Source organism: Bidens hawaiensis, unplaced genomic scaffold (genome assembly GCF_021521415.1).
Source record: "Bidens hawaiensis isolate Kalapana, Puna unplaced genomic scaffold, B.hawaiensis_p1.1 tig00023227_1, whole genome shotgun sequence".
Lineage (NCBI taxonomy): Eukaryota > Viridiplantae > Streptophyta > Magnoliopsida > Asterales > Asteraceae > Bidens > Bidens hawaiensis.
The window spans coordinates 57,783-82,899 of NW_027493644.1; the positions used below are offsets into that span (position 1 = coordinate 57,783).

The 25,117-nt window shown below is 34.5% G+C and overlaps 1 protein-coding gene and 1 pseudogene across 1 annotated transcript; one reads left to right on the forward strand and one right to left on the reverse strand.

The window, feature by feature from the left end:
* Nucleotides 1–6,630: 6,630 nt before the first annotated feature.
* On the forward strand, nt 6,631–9,830 carry LOC143567138 (putative RNA 3'-terminal phosphate cyclase-like protein). The gene is made up of 6 exons (XM_077053626.1): nt 6,631–6,910; nt 7,600–7,749; nt 7,817–7,998; nt 8,079–8,254; nt 8,744–8,954; nt 9,581–9,830. Exons 1-6 carry the CDS (start codon nt 6,706–6,708, stop codon nt 9,788–9,790), a joined length of 1,134 nt encoding a protein of 377 aa, XP_076909741.1. The 5' UTR covers nt 6,631–6,705; the 3' UTR covers nt 9,791–9,830.
* Nucleotides 9,831–10,432: 602 nt separating this feature from the next.
* On the reverse strand, nt 10,433–23,871 carry LOC143567150 (myosin-11-like; annotated as a pseudogene).
* Nucleotides 23,872–25,117: the final 1,246 nt, after the last annotated feature.

Genomic DNA, 25,117 nt, shown 5'->3' on the forward strand with positions numbered 1-25,117 from the left:
CGTCCTTGCGTACTCTTTCTTGCTATCTCGCACCTATAGTACGAGTATAACTTTTATTAGTCGGATATACAATCCGGCTTAAGACCTTTAGTCTTATGACCTTGATGAACCTTTAGTTCAATAATCTTTTACTTTAAAACCTTTAGTTTTAAAATATTATTTATAAACCTTTAGTTTATTTTAAAACCCGACGTTTCTTTTTCTTTAAGAAACGTATTCTTTATTTATTATTTATGAATACACATTATACTTAAATAATAATAACTATAACAAAGAGTATATAACACATATATACACACACATTTCTTTCTTTATTTTTTTTCTTTGTTATATCATTTATTCTCGAGGTATATACTTTCGACTTAGGGTTTAAGCCTTTAATATTATATTATTATTTTAATCGGGTATTAAGCCTTACCTTTCCTCGGCTTATAATTCCCTAGATACTACTACTCCGCTTAGCCTTTTCAACCCTCGTCTTGATCGCCACTTTACTTCGGCACGCAACTCGAGACACAAACGATTCACGGCACGTACTTCGAGAATGATCATCAGGACGTCGGTACGGGAGTGGTAAGAATATCGAGGTATAGCACGTTTTTCGAGGAATCGGGGCACGGTTTTCGAGGTGGATCGTTGGCACGAATTTCGAGGTTTAGAGAGAGAGTAGAGAGATGATTGTAAACTGATTTTGGGTGTGATTTATGAAGACACCGGACCTTGCTATTTATAGGCAAATCTGGTGTCCCATCGCGTACCGCGACGTAGGCCTGATGACGCAGACAGTAGCCACGTGGCAGACGGTGTGCCACGTGTTAACACGTGGCGGACGTAGTGCCACGTATAGCCACGTGTCGGGACACGTGGCGACCGGTGTGCCACGTGTGGACACGTGGTGAAAAGGTGTCAGACGTGTCAAGCCACGTCATCGCGGTACGCGATGACGTAGGCTCAACGGCGATCGCGTACGCTGTTGATGTCCCACCCGCACTTAGGGCCTACGCGTGTGACTAATAGTTGGTACCTATTTTGAAAATATATCATAGTTTTAGCGGAAGTCTTATAATAAAATATTAATTTACATTTTGAAACCTTTATTTATAATAAATATTAATTTAATTGAAAAGCTTCTCGGATAATAATTATCCGAGTGTTTGATTTATAAACCTCGTTTTTACAAATCATGTTTAAATATTGCTTTACAATATTTTAATATGTAAAAAAAAACTGAGCCATCTCTACCTTGCGAGCAACTATCTTCTTGGATGGCTATAATTCCTTGCTACCTGTACTATCTTTTATTTCCTGTAATCATGGGGGGAAATACGTCAGCGATATGCTGGTGAATCGTTGACTCTAAAAATATTTTATAAATCTTTCTTTGACTGACAAGATAGTTTTCATGAGACAATCTCAGCAGAAACGTCTATTATTTCTGGGATTTGTACCACTGCCATACACACACAATTACGGTTCTCCGGGAGTTGACACCCATTGGAGAACTTTTACTATGAACTCTAGTCTGCGGCCACGTAGCCTTGACTGATAGACTAGATTGATTATGTTTGGATCTAGACACATGTGTACTCGGTCTGAGTTGTTTTTATTTTCTATTTTGTATTTTAATAGGGAACACGTAATCCCATAAATCTTTATTCGACTGTCTTTGTTTAGGATAAACAACCTGTTTATCTTGACTGAAAAAGGTTTAACGTATTCACATGTGATTGTCTGTTCTTAATGATGTGGTGATCTCGTTTGAAAACCTTTGTGAATGAATGAATGAATGAATGAATGATTGACTAATTGTATGATTGACCTATAATAAAATAGGTTTATGTAAATACCCGGATCGTCTCTTAATCCGGCTACAGACCTTTAGTCTGGTTTTGACAGCTTAAACCTTGATTGATCTTTTGTTTGAATAAAATATGTTTGATATGAATTCATTCTCTTTATTTGCTAACCATGTGCTACGTTTCTTCTTCAAGAAGAAATGTCTATGATATGTTTATTCTTTAAGAAGAAACGTCATTTATCTATAACCTTTGTTTGTTAAGTCTTATGTTTCTTAAAAATAAAGAAACACTATCTTAACTATAACCTTAAGTTTCTCAATCATAAAGAAACTATATATTTACTATAATCTTTGTTTATACCATTTTGTATTTCTTAATTATAAGAAAATTTTATTTAGTTGTTATACTTTGATCAAGGTCTAGGCTATACCCCCGACTAGGGTCTAAGTCTTTGGAATAATAATATTTTATTTGGGCAGAACCCATACCTTGCTTAGGTTATTATTTTCTAGATTCTCGGGCAGCACTTCGACGCTTGCACGTACTTTGAGAATCTTGATCAATAACTCCTCAGCACGCAAATCGAGGCAACGTTCGGGAGTCGCCGAGTCGTGCACGTACTTCGAGGTAGAATGTTGGGTCGTCTCGGGTCGACACGGTTTACGAGGTCGTTCCGTGTTTCGAGGTCGACACGCAAAACGAGGTGCGCCGGTCGTCGGGATTGTCGTTACGAACTTCGAGGTGTCATCTGTATATGGTGCGGATTACGAGGTTATAGTTTTCGGGTCGGTGGCACGGAAAACAAGGTAGAGAGAGAAAGTTTTTAGAGAGAGAGAGAGAGATTTTGGTGTGCAAATGAAGGTGTCAAGGCCTTCCTATTTATAGCTGAAAAGTGGTCCCATCGCGATACGCGATGGAACCTTTCTTTTAGGTCATCGCGTATCGCGATGAAAAGTGTTACTCAGAGAGTGCCACGTGTCGCCACGTGGCGGACAGGTGTCATCGTCTTAACCACCCTCTGCCACGTGTCGCGTCGTCTACCACGTGTCACCTCCGAGTGACACGTGTTGATGTGTCATCAAGGACCATCGCGTATCGCGATGGTCTCTTTGGCTATGCCCATCGCGTATCGCGATGGGTCAATAAATCAGGATTTTTATTTTTATTTTTAAACCCCTTTAGTTTTACTAACTTGCCATTTTTGGATCGAACTTTTGGGGATGTTACAGTTGACTTCTTCTAGAAACATTGGCCAAGCCCCATAGCGGTACGCGATGGGCTTGTCTTTTTTCCCGTCGCGTACCGCGATAGGACAAGAAATCAGGTTTTTCATTTTAGCCCTTGTGGTTTGGAAGTTGGCAGAATTGGTCCTTTAACTTTGGAAAATTGTCACTTTTGGCCCAAAATTCCCGTGATGTTACAATTAACCCTACAATATCATAATTAGTTTGAATTGGCTCACTTTCACGTGATAATTAGGGTGGAGTGTCATACCCCAACCTACGGTGGAAATGACGGGGCGCGATATGATTGTCACAGCTCTCAAGGTTACTATCATGCACAATATAAGTTTCAATATCTATTTAATAATTTCAAATAATTCAAGTACAAAATACAACTTATTAAACAAACAACAATTACAAATTAAAATCTTGATCGTATCATTTCTAACTTAAGCTCTTCGCTAACTCTTCACTAACCTGCATTAAATTTTTACGATAACCTGCATATGCGTTTAAAATAGAATTTTGTCAACAGCACATGTTGAGAGAGCAACACACCAGTTTAGTTGTACATATAGTATATATAACAAAATACGTAGCTGCAGCAAGTCATATGAGAATAACAAATTAACCAAATGAGCAAGTATAACTGAGATGTCAAGAAGCACAAAGGCTAACGACTGGCGTATGATCATACTAGACTGAGATTATGTTGGACCTCTTCGAATGCGGAAGCATACAAAGCAAATAAGCACATAAACAAGTAATGTATAAGTTGTTAACACATAAGACAAAGTTGCAGTTTTAAGTATAAGTATATGTGAGAAATATATTTACGCATATGTCCCCAAAACATGAGAAAACGAGTAAAAATAGGGGAATGTGGTACTCACCTCAATAGACGAAAAAAAATGAATAGATAGCAATAAGAATGACGAAAGTAAATCACGCGCGTTAACGATAAGGCCTAAAAAGGAAAATAGAATGTGGATACACTAAATTAATAAACTAGATCGATTAAGAAAGCTCGATGATTATTATAATATTTATTACGCTAACATTGTATTATTAGTTCGAAGAATCCTTTATATATATATATATATATATATATATATATATATATATATATCATAGACATAAAAATAAGTTTACCTTTTTAATAAACTAAATTAATTTACAATACAAAATATAAATTACATTGTATTAGTCTATATATAAATATGCATATATACATGCAAATCTTTAATCATAACCGGTTTTATAAAATATTAAGGTATGATATATATTTTAATTATATCCTTTTGAATAAACAACCTTTTTAAATTAAAACCTTTAACAAATTCTTAATAATCCCACAAGTATACATGTATTTATACGACTTTAACCGGAGCTCGGGAACGTAACTAGTTAAAATATTGTTTAGTTATTATAGTTATAATATAATTTAAGTGATTAATAAAATATTATATAATTTAAACTTTAAAACAAAAATTACAAAATAAATGGCCATAAAGGGTTATGCCGGGACTCAAATCCACGCAGAAGGCCGGCTACAACTTAACCCACATACACACCCAGCCAACTGAGCTGTGTGTGCTAGTTGTTACGAGACAGAAAATAATATTTAAGACTAGCAGTTCAAAACTACCCAAAACCCCTTAAGAACCCTAATTTCCTAATCGATCAATCCGTTATGTTTTGAGTTAATTAACCATAGGGGTTTTGTAGAACGATGATCTGTGATGTTATCCATGAAATAAATTACCTCAAATGATGAACAGGTGCGGGTGAATGAGTTCCAAACAGGGCCGGCTCGAGGAGGGTATAAACGAACCATTTAACGAACAATTGAATCTAATTAAATAAGGGGGTTTGATTGGCGATGGTGAGGTGATGCTAACTGTGAGTTTAATTGGATTATCAAAAACGATTATATGGGTATTAAATTAGGTTCAAGGCCGACGGTGGTGAGGGTATAAACAAGTGATTAACAGCCCAAACAATATAATTAAATATATGGTTAAGGTCGGCCATGATATAAGGAATGTATCTGGATAGTTAATTGCAATATCGCTGATGATATCGTGTCCAACAAGATCATAGAGGTGTCGGCCAAGCATTACGGAAGAACAATCAAAATTGATTGTGTTGACTTGATTAAATGGTTGATTAGACCGATTATAGTAGGTAAAATAAGTTAGATGATCCAATTACCAAAATTATCACGTAAATTGTGGTCCAAGATAACCACAACTGAATCTGGGTTTGAATTTGGGCAAGAACTCGGGTCCGGGTCTTGGATTACCCAGTTAGTGAAATGGGTTATAATCCCAAGTTACAAAATGAATCCTGGAGTTTGTTGATGAATACAATATAAACTAATAGTTTAAGTTTGAGTGAAATTTGTAAATTTTAAGAAAGATATAATTATAAATAATAAATAATAAATAATATAATAATTCAAATTAAACATGATAATTGCGGGAAAAATCCCCGAACATTGAAAGAGGTCGGGTTTTAATACATATATAGTTTTTGAAAAGTCCGAGTTGTTACATGGAGGGAGTGGGCGACGGGTACCCGCAAGGGGTACTATTTCCCACGAGGAACACCGTCCCCACCCTCACCCCCTATTTTTTTCAACGGGTGTTTGCTAGTGTGGTATCCCTCGAGCAATTTTTCCTTTTTTTTATCGTTAAAATCTAGTCGTTGCTAGATTATTATTATTATTATTATTATTATTATTATTATTATTATTATTTTCTTCTTCTTTATAAATAACCAAACACATCTACACAATATTCTGCAACAATTTTTTACATGGAGCTCCTCAACCAAATCCCTAACAAATTGCGTCACGAAGATGGAGCTAGCTGTGAAGAAGAAGCAACATTAGCTAAGGTATGGGTCTATGTTTTCGAAGGCATGGACCCCGTGGAGCAACGAACGTTGGGTTTTTGGCCACGAGTTTGGAACTATTTTGTTTTGGAGGGAGTATCATGCGATCATACACAACACCAAGTTATGGTCGGAAAAATTAACGCTCACGATAACGACACATTTGAACTCATAACAAAAGTAAAAAAAAATGATGGAATTGCGAATAATAATTTTATATATGCTTTATTTAATAAAATGTTGTTTAATTATTATGTGTTTTTAAATCTATAATGTGTGCATTTTTAGATATTAGAAGTTAAAAAAAATAAAATTCTTTAGGATAGTTTGAGTGCACCATTTTTAGCCATTAGGGTAGTCCAACGTAGTTGAGGGTAAAAATGATGTGATAGTGCAAGATTGATCAATGCCAAAGGTAGTTTGACCGCCTTTAGATGATCACTCCCTTCACTCTTAGTTTAATGAACTGAAAGAGTAAGACCTAGATGAACCCCTAATCTGTTTGAATTCGGTTAGGCTAGTAAATTTCAAATTCGGATCGGTTCAGGCATATATCACTGACAAAAAAAAATTCAAAATTTCAAATCCGAATAAATCGATCTGAACAAACCGAAAATAAAACATGTACACAATTGAATATCTAAGGGACCATTTATATAACTTTGTAAAGGTATAAAGTATAAAACCATTGATTCTTCTTCTTCAGGGTTTTAAACCAATAATAATACATCTGTATATTCCGGCAGACCACCGCCGCCGAGCTTAAGCTACCGGAAGATTAGAACATGGGTAAGATATCGTATATGAAGCTTAAGGGTAGTCAAAACCTAAGGCAACGACTGCTTCTGTCAACTCTCTCTTCAACTCCGATATTAATCGAAGACATACGCGCCGACGCCACGTGGCCGGGGCTTCAGTCTCACGAGGTGTCGTTTCTTCGTCTTCTGGAGACTGTTTCTGATGACTTGCTTGTCGAAATCAACGAGACTGGTAATTAATCATTCATTCTAGGTGTTTTTTTTTTTAATTGAACTGTTTTTACTGTGAATTTTGACATGGGTTTGGTGTAAATATTGATTGCATTACAGTGTCTGGTTTTTTAAATTAACAGGAATGCAATAAATTTTGAAGCTTTTTGCAATATCAAATTTGATGTTGTTTTTAGATTTAAATAATGTGGTTGTTGTATTTAGCTTGAAAATGTTGTAGGTAGGTTTGTGCTGTAGAACTCGCTAGTCTGGCAGTGGGGTAGGGACTAGTGATTAATCAGATGGCAATATATATGTAAAATTTCAAATACACACACATATACACACACACACACCAAATTTCATATATACAATTTTCTATTTTGACTGATTTAGACCAAACAGGGATTAAACGGCGCCTAGTCGGGATTTTACAACCGTGGGTAGGGACAAAATTAGCTTTTGTGATGTCAAATTTTACAAAGTACAATCTAGAGTGACTTGGATTTTTGAAAATAAGTTTCTTGTATAAGTATTGCATTCAGAAAGTACAAGTTTTTAATTCTTAAATGAGTAGAAAGGCATTGATTTTTAAGACTTACATGTCATTTTTCTGTTTTTGCAATGCCAAGTTTGATGTTCTTTATAAATCAATATGACGGTTCTTGTTGTATTTAGGATGAAAGTATTGTAATTTTGTGGAATTGGTAGGTACTAAGTTGAAGTACAAGCCTGGGATAGTGATGGGTGGAAGATATCTGGAGCATGATTGCGGATTGAGTAGGTCAATTGGTTATTTTCTGGAGCCGTTGATTGTTCTTGGTTTGTTCGGGAAGAAGCCCCTTTCAATTAAGCTCAAAGGTACTTTTGCTCTAGTGATTTAGCTGCAAAAGTTGATTAGTGCAAATGACAACGTGTTGTATTTCAGGTATCACAAATGATTCAAAAGACTCGTCTGTTGATACATTTAGATTAACCACTATACCATTGTTGAAGCGATTTGGAGTCCCATCAGAAGGGTTGGATTTAAAGATTGTGAGCAGGGGAGTTGCTCCTAAAGGCGGTGGTGAAATTTTACTTTCTGTTCCTATTATTCATGATAGTTTGAAGGTAAGTTTCATTATTTTTCATATTCAAATGTTTAAAAACTTGATCTTATTATCATAACCGTGGTTGGGTTGGGTTTGTAGGCACTCACATGGACTGATGAAGGTATGGTTAAAAGAATCAGGGGAATCAGTTTCTCCACTCGTGTATCACGCCAGATTGAAAATACAATAATTCACGCAGCTAGAGGAGTCTTTAACCAATTGCTTCCTGATGTTTACATTCATGCTGATCATAAAGCTGGTGCAGAAGCTGGAAAGTAAGTATTTTCAGAGCCCATTTACTAGGAAACGGGTCAATTTGGTTTGTCGACCGTTAATGTGTTGAATAAAAATATAGACCTAAAAGAGACTCAAGGGTTTTGAAAGTCGCACATACTTTTTTTCTAATTCATACAATTCTTTTAAATTGGTTGATTAAAGATTCAGATTATTATTGTAATAATATTATTTGCAGAAATATTAGTGTTTTACTCTTGAACCGGTTTTGACCTTTTGTTTGACTCACCCATCTTGCCACGTGGTCCTATCTTTACTTTTTATTACTTTTTACTCAACTTGTCTATTTTGCCACCTGGGTCAGTTTTAAGCTTTTACCAGACCCACCTAGTCTGTTATTTAGCCAAATTTTTACCAAATTTATTCATTACTATTAGCGTTATTTAAGAAATTTACATATGTATAACTTTGTATAGAAACATTGTATGATTCACGTGGTTTAATGATTTACATTTGTTCTTGTTTTGAAGTTCACCTGGTTATGGAATATCATTGGTTGCTGAAACGACATCTGGATGTTTCATATCTGTGGACACGACAATTTCTTTTCCCCGAGGCAAGGATGACATGGATATTGATGAAAAGAAAGAGCTTATGCCTCCAGAGGAAGTCGGTGAGGAAATTGCATCCTTGTTACTTGGTGAGATTGAACAAGGTGGTGTTATAGATTCTACGCACCAGGTTTGTTTCTGGACTTCCACATATTTATATGCATAACTTTTTTTATTACAGGTGGCAATATTGGTGGGTCGGGTTGGTTGGGTAGTGGCTCAAACAGGTTCAGGTTAAAAAAAGATGATCTTCTGCATTTTGAGAAACAAAAATGCTTTTTATCTAAAGCTATCGGTTTTTCTAATAAATAATAATGCCAATTTTGGTCACGATAACTATACTTTTTTCAATAATAAACTATTTATTTATGAAATAAACTACTTTCTTTTGATTTCATATAGGCCACTTCAAATTTTGCTAAATGTATATTTTGCGGGAGTTGAGGGGTATATAAATGAAATACAACACTCCTTAATCAAATGTTTAAAATACATTTTGGTGAATTTTTGAACCTGTTTGACGTGTTTTATTTTAAAGTTCCTCGTTTTACAATTTTATCTGTTCGACCTGCTAGAGACAAAATATAGCATGGCTTGATCCATTGGAAAGTAATTGTTTTGAAATTGCCAACTCTAATTCTTATGTAATTTTAGATAACGTCCACGATCCAGATAAAATCTATCCTCGAGATAATTTCATTTTATTTATTTTATTTTGTATTTTGTTATAATAGTTGTGTATTATTTGAATTTCAGGGTTTGTTATTTCTTTTATGTGCATTATGCCCACAAGATGTATCAAAGGTTCGGGTAGGGAAGCTTGTGCCTTATGGGATTGAAACACTCAGGAATATCAGAGATTTTTTGGGTGTTAAATTTGTAGTCAAGCCGGAGCCAGCAACGGGTACAGTCATGCTTAAATGCATAGGATGCGGATTGAAAAATTTATCAAGAAAGTTGTCTTAGATTATTTTATAATATATTATGTTGAGTTTTTCTTTTAACTCTTTATGCTTTCTTTGATGTATGAGTGATTGTGCAATCAATTTTGTGCCTTATATTAAGTTTCATTTAATCATGTTTAACAACTCATAACCTTGGTTATTTTTACATGTTACTATGTTAGTGTTGCAATCTGTTTTTCACATGTAAACCTTTCAGCCACAAATCAACACATTCAACCTGAAACTAGCAACCCAGAAAGGCGGAAACCCAAGTTAGTTATTAACCGATAACAGTTAAGATTTGACATTTTAGATTATTTGATGGTTAAAAAAATATATATATAAAAATTTTGTTTCTGACAATTGAAATGGAGGTTAAAGTCAAAAAGAGTAATGTACTAGTAAATATGTAATCTTTACCATTAATGCAACCAGCCAATGGTGATATATGAAATCTTGACTATACAGTTTTTACAAGAAACAACATATTTAGTTATACAAAATACGATATAGATATACATGATTATTGCTGTGGGACCAAAAAAGGGCTAATTCGAGCCCAGATTGGTACCCGAGATGGGGGGTTTCTTCACACTTGTTCTTCTGTTATTGAACGAGAATGAGCACCCGAGAAGGATTAAGGCCAAATGAGTAAAAACAACAGTTAGTCGGCTTGTGGCAACAAAAAGCTATAACCGGAGTTCTCACGGATTAAAGGTGGCGGTTCAACATCTGTGATTTCAATTTGTTCCATTGACTTTGATATATCATCAACGGAAAATGGTATGCTGTAAAAATATAATCATGAAAAAAATTAACAAAAAGTTTCAGAATCTCGATATTACTCGAAAATGGAATGATGCTACAGTTCCAGCCCAACTCGACCCGACACATTACCCCACATGGCTGGCCCGCCCATTTTGCCACCTCAAGCGGGCCAGACGATAAATATAAATATACATGAAGAAGATGCTTTTAAATACGAGAAAATAACCTGGAATCATCATCCAAAAGGAAAGAATTGCTTATTGCATTATTTTCTTCCGTCATCATAACCCTCATGCTGGATATAACCTATAACATAATATCAACAGTTACATAACAATATATTATTACAAAAATAATATTACTGGAATAATGAGTTTTGCTTGAGATAACTCATAACCCAAATCGACCCGTATATGAGCAATCAGGCGAAACAGCCCAAATCAACCAAGATTGGCGGTTGGGTAACGTTGTAACATGCTCGGGTTAAAATGAACATATTTTTTTGTATATGCTGAAACGGGCCTGCGCGGGTTGACCTGAAACACCATCTTATCCATTTTCATAAATAACATGATTACAAAGAAATCTATTTAGGAGGTTACTATATTAAAAACAGGTTAAAGTGAATTTTGGCCCGTTTGAGATAAAGCACAACCCCAATTGACCCATTTGGCGGGTCAAAAATTTCACTTGTAACATCTATATAAACTTACATCCGGGGACACACTATGTGTGCCATATTTGTCATCCCAATACATTGTACTGATCCGGTACAACTGTTGTACACTAAGAACCTGTAAAACAAAATAGAAAATGACAACTAAAGACGCACGTAAAACTGTAATGTAAATAAATTAGATTTTTTTATAGCATGTCACTCACGGGACACAGGCCACGACTTATTTCCTCCAGGGTTTTCTTCGGCTTTTGATGAATTACCTGAATTGAATTACAAATATTTGATTTATTTTGTGAATCGTCTCAATAAAATAACAAGTTCTATAAAAATAAGATGATTATTTACCAAAAACCTAATAGCCTGTCGTATATGCTTAAGTTCTTCCCACGCAGAACCTGCATACTGCAGTAATTTTTGTTTAGCAAGATAGTAGAGGTGCACAAAGATCGAGATTGGGCCTAGGCCTAGGCCCAGCCCCGGTCATGTGCGTGGAAAAGGGACTGATTCAGGCCCATTGGTCCCAGCCGATCCTAAACTTTTCTTAATATATTTAATTTCAGATTATAGTTAGAAAAATGTTTTAAACTAAAACAAGTTAAATCTTGAAATCCAGGCCCAGGCCCGTTTGTATCAAACAACAAGAAATTACAAGACTTTAAAAAATACCTCATCGGTTGCATTGTAACACCAGTCTTTTAACTCAGCAAGTCCTGATTTCACATACTCACCGTTGCTGAACGAGCAGCATTCACGTCTCAAAAGAAGACTGCAACCAGAAGTAACAAAAAATCAAAATTATATTCATATCATCATATGTTCATATGGATACACAAAAATATACATATACAATCTAGGCATCAAGTATACCTGTTAAACAATTGAACATTGATGAATGAAAATATTTGTGTGAAAATTTTCCGGACCAAAAATGGTGGTACCTAAAATTATCAACAAAATCAGACATGTAGATAAGCTACCACTAAATAAACAAAGTCTTAAAGTACATCTAACAGCTAGTAAATAAAAGGAAGTTTCGCTAACATGATTTGTTTTTAAAGTGTTCAAGAAATCTCCAAGGCTCTTCACAATTCCTTGCCAATGAGCAATCAAAGCTAGTTGAGCTGCGTTATTAACCGGATGTGATGTTCCCTTTACTAGGCTTGCTCTGGAAGTTCTTGGTGCCTTTGATTAATACATAAATTAGCACAACAAAACTATTAACATAAAATAAAAGGGTTAATTTTGTAAAATAGCAACATACATTGTCTACATCCTACATGTTTTGCACTAAATTGGTTGGAAAAATTTCACGAAAGAATGTCAAATGATGAAAATGCCATTAAAATTTGAAAGAATGTCAGCATGTTATAGGTTAAATGTGACAAGATACATACTTGGATGGCACCACATCAGCATTTAACCAGAAACATGTTAAACATTGACATTAATGATATAAACGCGAAAGTATGTTGCAGTTCTGCACATTTAAGTTAAAATTAAAAGAAAAAGAGATGAGATTACCTGAATACACATGCCAAGCAATGGAGATATTTCTTTTTTTAAATTATCTCGGATCATTCCATATATTTTTTCAACATATGCGGTAAGTTGTTGCTTGAAAAGCAAAGCAGGATATTTGGCTTCTACTTGGCTTACGGCATCTAATGCACTCAAACTTCCATTAACGAAAGAAAGATTCACTCCTGGAGGAGTTCCACGAAAACTCTAACAAGAAATAAACAAACACCCTTTAACCAAATCATAAAAGTAACCAACATGACAATTTGAGTTATGTAACGGGTCAAACAAGTAAAATCAAATGGGTCAAAATCCAAAAGTTGTTCAAAGTGTATTTTAAATGTATACCTAAATCATTTTATTGAGAAGAGAAATGATATTATTTATGAAATCATACAACTTTTTTCTGTTTTAGTCATTGTACCCATTTTGTACATTTAAGTCAATAAAATACGTATTTTTGTCATGTTTAGGTCATTATAGGGTATTTTGATGATGACCCAAACGGGGCAAAAATACTATGCAAATGTACAAAAGAATAAGCACATTGACTAAAACGAGACAAAACCGATAGTATGTTGGTATTTAATGCAACGACACACATCATTTATTCAAAAATCATATTATTGTTTAAGTAACCCGTTATCCAATCTACCCATTATGTCCGTATAGAAAATAGAAGTTAAAGAAAACTCGTGAAATTACAGTATTGGCCCTCCCAAAAAGAGTAGCTGATGATCGACGGCGTTGTGGGCCTAGTCCAGCTGTCACGCCACTTGCTTTCAGAGTGCGTTGAAGTAGAAGCAATAGAGTTGATGCATTCAACAACCAATAAGCCAATATGTCATTATTATCCTGGGATTTCTTTTGTAAAAAAACACAAAAAGACATTTTAGCACAAAACAGTTGCAAACATAAGTACAACCCAATCACTTATCAATGGGCCGATTTTCGGTTATGGTCTATATCTAACGGGTCAAATGAATACATTAAACAAACTAGATTTAAAAGGAAATAGGTCAAACGAGTTTAAAATCGCTGAAATTTTCTATGTAGTGTGATAAAATCCTGCATCTACTTCACTGTCTTAATTTTTTTATAAGTTTTACTGAACAACAGGGACGATTTCTGTAATTCACCCTACGATATGGTATCAATTTTGAAGTTTTTGGATAAAAAGTGTGACGAGTCAAACCGACAGGTACGAAAACATGTTTGGACTCATTTTGTTACCTCTAAGAAATACCAAAAAGAGTGGAAAATTTAAATATGATTATTAATATGTTTGGGAATAGTTAGAACCTCAATTGCTTGACCGATGGTCTGGATGATGCGGTCAAAAACAGATGTTCTTTCAACTTCAAAAGATCTCCATTGCAGAAGGCATTTGTAAATAATACAAGCTGCAAGCGGTCTGTTTCCTGCAAATCCTATACCTTGTGCAATGCATTTGATAAGCAATTCTTGATTCTCTACTTGTTTTTCATTAAGTGATTTTTGTGGTTTGTCGTCCAGCTCTGAAAGATCCCTTTGGTTCATTGACATGCTATGTAGTTCCTAAATTCAAATAAGACAACAATTAAAAGAAACGGCTAAAAATATACATTTTATGCATTCAGAACTGTGTTTAAGAGAAACAATACAAGAGGTGGCTTTGCGTCTGTATATAAATGACCGCTCTCGGACCTCTGCAAAAAGATTGAAAGATGGAAATCCATTAAATATGATTGTATTATTGTAAAAATAGTATTATTAAAGTACTGAAATATATGTTCTATATTGCACCCTGTCCCGTTTGACCATTTATCAATAAAGTTTAGTACATTTAACTCGTTTTCATATGAATGGGTTAAATCAGGTTAACTGGTCAGAAGGAGTAACTTCTAAGTGTGGTCAAACAGATTGGGTTGTCCCCCAAACATTTTTCTGTCCAGAATCTTTGAGATAAATAATTACCACATTAGATAATATTAACATGATTGATTTTATATAAAAGGATTTAGGAGGTTGTAAGCATATAAATACACTTTAGGAGACTTTCCACTCTCTTGACCTGTGTGAGTTTTGACTCATTTTCTTTATAGCAAGTATAAACTATTTTACCTGTTTGACTTATTGCCAACAAAATTTAACCCAAACTAACATGTTTTCATATGAATGAGATGAACTTTTCAGAATTGGCATTATTATGACACATTTGATGAGTGAATTTCTGAATATAAATACCTGAAGGATAGATTTGGAACGCAAGAGAAACTTATTAGGTGTCATTGACACAGCTTGTTGGCGGAAAACTTTATTTTCTGAATCTATATTCTGTAGTTTCTCTTCCAGCCTATGTAGGATAAGAAAATAACAGTAAATGTGACAGAACATAACAAAAGTAAAGACTCAGTGATGTTTACAAGAACATGCAGTTTATCGGTGTAAATTTGCATATTCAAAACATTGGTTGGTGTAAATACTACTTTACAAATATATTAATAAGTGGGTGCTTTGTTAACATTAGGCTGATGTGGATGCCACATCGCCTATTCAGACATATAAATTGCCCAAGTCAGCAGAAGTTGTATATATTGTTGTCTGCAGTAGTCGAACCATATCAATCTAAAGAAAATAAAATTTTGAATTCTGAAACGAAAAGGAAAAGTCAAGAATGAATCCACTAACCTGCTCACACAATCTTGTAATTGTTGTATTTTATCTTCTGAATCTTCCAACTTTCTAAATAGATCTTCACTACGATCTTGAGATTGAGCATATTTCTTTTCTAAATTAGCAGAATTTTCCTTTTCAGCTGCTAATGCCGCCTGCATGGAAAAAATGGCGCATTTCATGATCTTAACAACAACATAAAAATAAATATAAAAAAAACAGCAAGGGGATACTTTATTTGAGTAACTTACCTTTAAATCATTGACTTGTTTAGTGAGGGCTTCAATTCTTTTAGTATCTTCAATGATTACTTCTTTCTGTTGAATAACAGGAGGTGCTTCTTTAATAGCTTTCCTCGCTGCCTCTTTTTCCTTGATTATTGTTGCATTTGCTTCATCGAGTTTTTTTTGCAAAGCTTCTAAAGAATTTCTAAATTTGTTAGCCTCACTGGCTTTCGCTTCTTCTAAATCGGTCTGGAGATATAAGCTCAACATTAGTCATTCACTCATTTGTACATGTTAATTATAATAATAATTTGTCAATGTTTCCCATAGTGTATTTCTAAAGCTTAAAACCTCCAAAATCACTTATTAAAATAATAGACTTTTTATTAGTCATATTTGATACACAAGTATTTATAATATCAATACTTACCCTTAAGCGTTTTTCCAACTGTAAACGCCATGTTAGATCCTCCAATTGTTTCTCAAGTTTATCTTTCGCTTCTTTAAGGAAACCTGCTTGCTTTAGTTCATGCAGAAAAGCAAGACAAGTTCATATATAATTTATACCAGAAAAATGACTCGTGAAACTAAATTCTTTTAATTTAGAATGTAGACAAATACTGAAACCGACCTGTTTAAGTCTTCGTAACTCCCTCCTTGCCTTTATCCCCCTCCATCTGCATTGTGTAACAATGGCTCCCTTCTTTAGCCTTTTATGGTATGAATAACATCTACGACCACGCCATCGAGACTGGAAAAAAATTGACCTTAGAATATATATATATATATATATATATATACATACATAACTGATAAGTTGCAAAATTACATGCATCACTTTCTACGCTTTGTGGGTAAAGTGGATGATTTCAATAATACTTTGCCTCAACTGAAAGCAATCAAACTTAGAAATAACAGTTAAACCGGAAACCAGTCGAAAATCACCAAAAATTTTATTAACTGCCATAATGTTCAAAAGAATTAATTATTTGTATCAATCAGTGAAAGTAAGACAAAAATGTTCGCAAGTCATCGAAAATGCCATCAAAATCACCAAAAATCGAATGCCACCGAAAATGCATAAAACCATCCTCAATCATTCTTATTCAAAACTCAATAAAGTAAAAGATAAAAACGTGTTTGCAGATAGGCCTGGCCTGATATAAAAAACCTTTCCATTTGACCAGAATCTAGTTTGGCCCATAACCCAACCCGCCCATTTGCTACTATAGAAAATGAATAGTTAAATGTATGCCAGTATTATTAAACTAACCTGCACCATAATTGCGGCTTTAGTTAGTTTATTTAATTGGAACTCCTTACGGGCCTTCAATGCACGTATGGCTGTTTGCACCCTAAGCGCTGACACACGGAGCTTACTGTAGACCTTCGACGCGTGGTATTTACGAAAGTTTTTCTCTATTCTTATTGCAGCTGCTATTCTTCTCAGGTCTTCAAAACGTTTGACAGCCAACCTACCTAAAAGTCATTGGAGTTACACGTGTACAGTTTGAATAATATTTCAAGCAATTGGAATCTTTTAAGACTAATTTTAAAGATGACAACGAAATATGAGAGTTGATCAAGTAAAGATCATATTATTATTGAAACAAATTTGAAGATCGCAACCATCAACGTGTAAATGGATAGAATTGGTTTATATTTTCTCTCTAACGGATCAAACGTGTACCGACAAAAGTTAACTTAAAAGAAAACTTGTCTGCCTGGTTGAAAACTGTCCAAAATGTATTTCTGATGCATAAATTAAGATAATTTATTTTCCATGAAAGATATAATGATATAATATATTTTTTAAACCATAAGGGACACAATAATCACTTATAAAAATGCAAGTTTTCCTAGTCAATGGTGTCTTAAATGGAAGGTAAAACTAGCATTCTGCTAACCAAGTGTGTCACGTCAACCCAATCTGAACTGAACCGTTTCGGCCCATACTAAAGAATTAATTGTTTTGACCTGAACCCAGCCCATGTGACTTGACCCATATTCCACCTCTAAGATTAAGTAGTAAGAGTTTCACCTCGACAAAAAGATTGCATGACAATTGAACCCTTTCGAGTTTCAATGAACTGTTTGTGAGCAATATAAGTTAGCATTCGCCTTTGAATAATTTGCGCTGCCCTACTTAGGACTTCAGTTCTCCTTGCATCTAATTCCGCCATCTGTCCAGCTCTCAGGAAAACCTTTGTCTTACCGACCTGTATAAAAGATAATGTGATTATCAAGATTCATTCACATACTTGAAAACTTAACAAAAACCACTTTAAAACCATAATTTTTTTTTAATTCTTTTTATATGTTATTAAACTTTGCCAAAACAAATGTGTGTGTGTGTGTGTCATGGTTTTCAAGTTAATGGTGGTTTTTGTTGGAACTGCACCCTATATATATGTGTGTGTGTGTGTGTGTGTGTGTGTATAATACCTGATAGCCTTTAATTCCCTTCTTTTCTAGAATCTTTTCACATGCAACCTTTTCATCAAAGCTGATTGAGACAGTAAGGAAATGTTTTAAGAATGTAAAATATCTCAAATTTACATGTAAAAAACTGGATATAATTTAGTGTTACATTTGAGGGTGAAGGAAAGATCTACCATCCTATTAAGGCTTCAGGGCAAAGAAGTCCAAATCTGTTTATAAATTCATAGAAAGGACGACGAGTAGGATAACCAGCACAACTGATTCTGATAGCTTCTAAGACACCCTATATAATAGTCACATACAATTAGCTATAAATGAAACTGATAAAATAAGCAGTAAGAGACAAAAGGGAAATATAATTTGTGTGCTCACCCCACAGCGTAACTGTTGCAAGACGTTGGGATTCTCAAATATGGCGGGTTTGAGTTGATTATTTGGTTTTACACATCTAATATAATGAGGTTGTGTTGCGTTTAGTGTCTCCATCAGTTGTTGCAATTGCAACTGCATCAATTAGTTGCATGTTAGCGCACAGAAACATGTAGCTTAACATCATAGTTATCAAAGGTGCTAGCCGCACTCAAGGCGCATAGGCCTCGCCTGGAAAATGGACCTATGCGCAAGAAGCGAGGGCTTTTAACAATTATACTTAAAATAATATTGAATAAACTCCACTCTCTTGAATGTATGTACCCGTTCAGCGAATCAACATTGTTCATACACATATAGAGGGCTTGATACATGTTTATATAAGTAACGGTACCTTAAAACGAGACCCGATTGAAGAAAACTTGGAAGATTTGGGAGATTCTTCAGCAACTGGAGGGAAAAGACCAGATACAAAGGCACAACTGGAATCACCCAACAGGTCTTGGTGTTCAGGGACCACATAGTCTTTATTTTTGTCAAGAAATTGATTGGATTGATATTGGACCTGAAGTTACAATTAGAAGAGTACAATTAAGATGCATGGGTTTACATTTATTAGCAATATGTCTCACTAAAACACATACCTCTCCAGCATAATGTCCAATTGTGAAATCCGTACGTGACAGCTTGGGCTTCACAAAGCGTTTGTGATTTCTGAAGGTCTGATAAAGCTTGTTTGAAAATGTTTCATGTGTAGACTTTGGGAACATACTAAAGGTAAAAGATACAGAAGTGAGATAAACTGAGGTAGCAATATGGGCAGGTCGGGGTCAAGATGGATTTGGTTTGAGCAAGTCATATTTTGTTACGCTCAAAACGATTCAGACTGGGTTGACGATCAAACAACTGTTTTTCCCTTTTCTATGATTTTTATAAAAAAATTGAAGTTTTAGTAATGATTGCGAAAGCAATACTATCACACAACAATCTAAAGGTTTAACAAAAACATGAAGAGGTTGTATGCATTACAAAAACATTCTTTGGGAGAATTTTAACTCGTTCAATCATTTTATAAAAATACAACCCAAATTGACTCATTGATAAGTAAATGGGCCGAAATTGCCACCTCTATGATTTGTTAACAACCGCTTTATTTATAATTAAATTACAAAATTTAAAGAAAGGAATACTTACCAAGCCTCATCAAGGAGAGCAATGATTCCACCAGGTTTCTGTGATACAAATACATCTTCATAGAGTTATGTAGTTCACAAAACATTAATAAACGCGTTTTATATCCAGTAGATACATTGTTATAAGTACTTTTATTATTAGTTGTAGAAATAAAACTACAATTCTATATACCTATAAAATATAAAATATTAAAACTAGACTGTTTGCAGACCTTGCCCTTTTAGAACACTGATTGCAGATATTGAAATAGAGTTTGTAATGTTTAAAATTACTTTGCACTATAGAGAAGTAGAAAGGAATGCCACGTGTTCGTGTTGGATCAAGAGTGAAGATATTTTAACAAAAAACTAGTGCTGCATATGCATACACACATATAGATACATCTCTATGCATATATGTATGCATATTTGCAGCCACGAATGGGTAAATGCAACTGAAATTGGTAATACCTTTTCAATGAGATCTAAAACATCTTGGTTATCAACAAATTCAATGTAACTCCAATTAATAGCCTCTTTTGTATATTCTTCTTGCTCCATCTTAAACACATGCTGATTAAAGTGTTGTTGCAGTTTCTCATTTGTGAAGTTAATGCAAAACTGCTCAAAGCTGCACTTTAATGTTTGTTAAAAAGTATATGTAAAATAAAATTTACTTGAACTTTCCCGATATATAGCATCTGGAACATGAAATATATATCTGGTTGTCACCTGTTGTTCTTGAAGCTTTCAAAGCCATATATATCAAGGACCCCAATCAGATTTTTTGAGTTGCGATCTTGTCCAATTGAGACATTGATTTTATCCACTAGCCTGCAAATATCTCAATACAAACGTCATTTGCATTTGAAATTTATTAAAGAAGTTTTCTGATGAAAATTGCATATTCTGTTGACCACATGTTTTGACCCATTACCCAACCAGTCAAGTCAACACACCCATTTTTCTACCTCTATTCTGTTTAACAGCTTCATACCAATCAAATAATCTGGTATATATTGTTTTAGCTAGCCCATCCCTGCTGACTGCTGCACTAAGAGGGTCAAGACTTCTTTTTATAACTTCTTCGGGAGTTATCATCACTCGTTTACACAATGCATCTTCCAAACCCGCAGAACCACACCTAACGAAAAATAGTTATAAAACTAACAAATTTTCAAAGAATTTCAAAAAAGATATATATACCTAAGAAGTTCTGCAGTCATTTTTAAATGAAATTTAGCCCTGTCGTCTTTTAAAACTGAAGAATCAGCATCTTTCCCTTTGGCGAATTCAACATTGCCAAGATGAAGAATAGCAGCAGTAACTCTAAAAATAGCTTCCTGTGAGAGTGTTACATGGCGTTAAAAAACATATTATTACAACGCAATCAAAGTTTCATATTAAAATGATTTAGGAGGTTTTATGCATTTTAATACACTCTCGGTGAGTTTCACTCATTTGAGCGTGTTTCCATTTTAGTTCATATTCTAAGGCTTGTAAATGAACTGAACGTACAACGAGCCGTTCTTGCTGAAAGTTCATTTATGTTCGCTTATTTAAAAAACGAACGAAAATTTTTGTTCATTTAGTTAAATGAACAAACATGAACAAATGTATCGTTCGTTCATTTATGTTCGTGAGTGTTGTTTACATTCGTTCGTTATGTTCATTAAGATTTGTTTTTAAGTTCATTCTTTTACATTAGTTAATATACTCTTTAAATTTTTAGGCCCATTACAACATAGACTAGTTTTAATAACCTTTAAAACCCATCACATTGTTGTTCACATTTACTCTTAATTGGTCTTAGCTCTGTTATATTCACTCATCTATGTTCATTTATGTTCGTTACGTTCCCAAACCGTCCATTTATATTGTTAGCAACCAAAACACGAACATGCTCCGTCCGTGTTCATTCGGTTTGTCTACAAGCTTGAATTATTGTTAAATTAAACCCCATTTGACCTGTTTTCATTCTAGTTGGTTCAAAAGTTTATCAATTTAACCAAAATAAACCAGTGTACTCATAGACGGGTCAAAACGGCCACCTCTAAGTTTATGAAAAAGAAGAAACTTTTGAGGGAAATACCTGCTCTTCTTTGCTAATTCCAACAATATCCATAGCTCTCCTAGTGGCAAGATATTCATGGGCATCATTTATATCAACCAGTTCATAGCATTTTGACTGGTTAAGATAATGAAAAGATTTTGGGTTTCCCAACTGATATTTCTCAATTTCCTGATTAAAGAAGAATATATAATGTCAGGTGAGAAAATTATTTTGCTAACAGTTTAGTTTGAAAAAAAAAGGATACCTCTTGTGGTGCTGCACATAAAAGGTAAAAGCAGTGATAGTTGCGCTCAGGGTCATTTATTTGGCAAACACGAGACCTTTCTAGAAGATAGGTCCTGATGGCTGCTCCTGATATTCTCCCGTGCTTATCAAATTGGATTTCAACAAATTTTCCAAAACGACTGAAACATTATGAAGACAACAGAATTTTGATGTTAAATTTGAAGAATGAAAGGGTAACATAAATGTGACTTGTTTTTTGAATGAAACTAGAGGTGGCCATATAAGTTGTATGAACTTCAGAAAACTTGTAACCCGTTTGACCCATTTGTTGTCTCTAATTGAAATCTATTGAACACAAAAGGTATTTAATTGTCTCTTTATGGAAGCTACTATGTCTACTACTGGCTTGCTGCTTAACAATATATATTAAAACAATGCTGAAGAAACACGGATCCGTTCCCCTTACGGGTCCTGGATCTAAAAATGTAAAATTTGAAGCCTGATAAAATGAAGCAATCACCTGGAATTGTTATTTCTAACAGTCTTTGCATTGCCAAAGGCTTCAAGAACTGGATTTGACTGCACTCACAGTGGTGACACAAGCTTAATCAGAATGATATAATGATATGTATATATAATGCGCACGCACACAAATACACACACGTATTTTATATTTTTTACATAAAATACATATACATATATACATATGCATGCAGGGTAAGGGTCCAATAAGAACATAAATACATATGAGAACAGTAAGAAACTAAGAATCCGTCATTTTTTTTAATCCAAATCCTACAAGTCGAATAATTCACTATGTAGTGTTTGATCATTTTATGAAACATTTTCCATCAGAGGAAGTCAACAAACTCATAGATGCATCCGGATGAGCAAATAAAAAATGTGAATTTGTCAATTTATATGACTCCATTTCAAAACTTGGATTACTTACTTCTGTTCATACCATTACTTCTGTTCTTATTTGATCCTGCACGCATTCCTGGTTCTATATACACATATATACATATAGCATATATGTACTTCTATACATGTACATGTATATATTTATGTGAGTATATATATGCCAAGTTCCATAAATTACACTATTCCAGAATAATTAAGTAGTGTTAATATAGAACTATACGTCATGTATCATACTTCGAGAACTTGTTGTTCAACTGTGCGCCCTTCAGTAGCTTTCCGGCCACCCAAATAGGCTAAGTACTGCATAAGCATTTTGGTTGTCTCTGTTTTACCTGCTCCACTTTCACCACTAACAAGAATGGAATTGCTTGTACCCTCCTTAATCATAGCCCTAATTTCATTGAAGATTATATTATATGTTGAAAAATGCCAAAATTATTGCATAGTCACTCAAAAACCAACAGACCTGTAAGACGCATCAGCAACTGCAAACACATGGGGACTCAGTTCACCAAACGGTGCTCCCTTATATTCTTCCATCATATGACGATCATACAAATGAGGTAACTTTTGGAACGGGTTTATTGCAATTAGAATATTTCCAGTGTACGTCTGCAATGGTTTTGAAACATGTTAGGATCAAACAAAGTAATTATATATTCCAACATGAGAAAAAGGTAACCTACATAAATTTCATTGAGTTCATATCTGGTTCTTAAGTTCTGCAGGACTCCTGGCTCATGCAAATATGATAGTTTTGTCATGTCATCAACACCGCCAGCTGGAGCTTCATTATCCTTTGGATATATATTTGATAACTTCACTTTAACCTAAAAGATAACCATAACAAAATGCATGCAATCAATTGTTGATATTAACTTAAACATCATCAAAAAGTAAAAAAAAATATGAATTGCTAACCTTTTTGAGGTCAGGAGTCTCGATCTCAGCTTCTTGGGCAGTAATCTTTGTAACTTGCCCATCGATCCACGCTTTGCCTGGATCTTCAACCCAGACATGGGATCCTACTATGATATTCACCAAAGAGCTCTGTTGAACAAATAAGTTAGTCAACAAATTACAGTACTATTTACACATGAATGCGCATAATGATGCATCTATTTACACATAACGATGCATCAATCATCAATGAACAGATAATCAGACGGGTGATGCGTGTTTGCATAAATCTCCACCTAGTGAGCACCATAACAGCAAACAGAAACCATCTTGCCAATAAAAATGCATATATACTAGAGCTCTATACGGTCGTTAATTCGTTATATTCAAACACCACCCCCATGGTGTGTTAACAACTCTATACGGTTCGTATAGGGGCTATACGAGTCGTATAGTCCTCACATGGCTAACTAAAGTACGGATGACAGCTTTTCCAGTCTATATGGGTCGTATAGCCCCTATACGAGCCGTCTAGACTTCAAAAACCTGATACTCTCCAACACAAATGGACAAAATTTTGCACCTATACGACTCGTATAGCCCCTATACGAGCCGCATAGATGCATATGGTGTCTAAGTAACCTATATGGTGTGGGAATAACCTATAAACTTGTTCAAAACAGAATGTGTGTGTTGATTGAATTTTGCATAATATTCTAATAACATTACAATTGACAATCATAGCCCTAATTTAGGGCGCGGTTAATATTATAAACATATGATTATAGTTCATATATATTATATATATACCGAGTATGATCATAAAAAAACAGAATGCACCTACGTACCATTTCGAAAAGGTGAAGGAAACCCTAGGTTAATCCGGATGAATCTATCTGCCTAAATCATTGCAATGCAGCTTAATTAACAGAATACTAATAAATTCATCATCAATTCAATTTCTCTCTGGTGTTTGTGGAAATGACATGGTTCGTTCAATCAATAATTAAGTAGCCGATGAAATCGGATCTGTTGTAGTCTGTCTGTTGTCTGTCATACACGAATTTCTGACCATCAAATTCGTCTCAGTTTCTCTCTCGTTTCATCCAAAGGTTATATATATATATATATATATATAATATATATATATATATGATGATGACGACTTATGCATGCAAAATTTTGTTGTACGATCTGATAAATGATTTGATAAACTGATAATTGACGAGCCCAATAAAGCTCACCAGTGGCCCATCTCTGGCCCGTATTTGAAAACCTTAATCGCATTTATTAATTATTATCATCTGAACTCTCTCCTTTTCGGGTCGGGTCATTCCGGTACTTTTAGGTTAATTTCATAAGGTCTCATTTGATGGTTGGTTGTAGGGCTGTCCATGAA

Excerpts from the sequence above, each read along its gene's own strand:
- LOC143567138 (XM_077053626.1), top strand. The coding sequence starts at position 6,706 with ATGGGTAAGATATCGTATATGAAGCTTAAGGGTAGTCAAAACCTAAGG. Across the intron at positions 7,750-7,816 it reads CCTTTCAATTAAGCTCAAAG|GTATCACAAATGATTCAAAA; the intron begins GTACTTTTGCTC and ends GTTGTATTTCAG. Across the intron at positions 8,955-9,580 it reads TTATAGATTCTACGCACCAG|GGTTTGTTATTTCTTTTATG; the intron begins GTTTGTTTCTGG and ends TTTGAATTTCAG.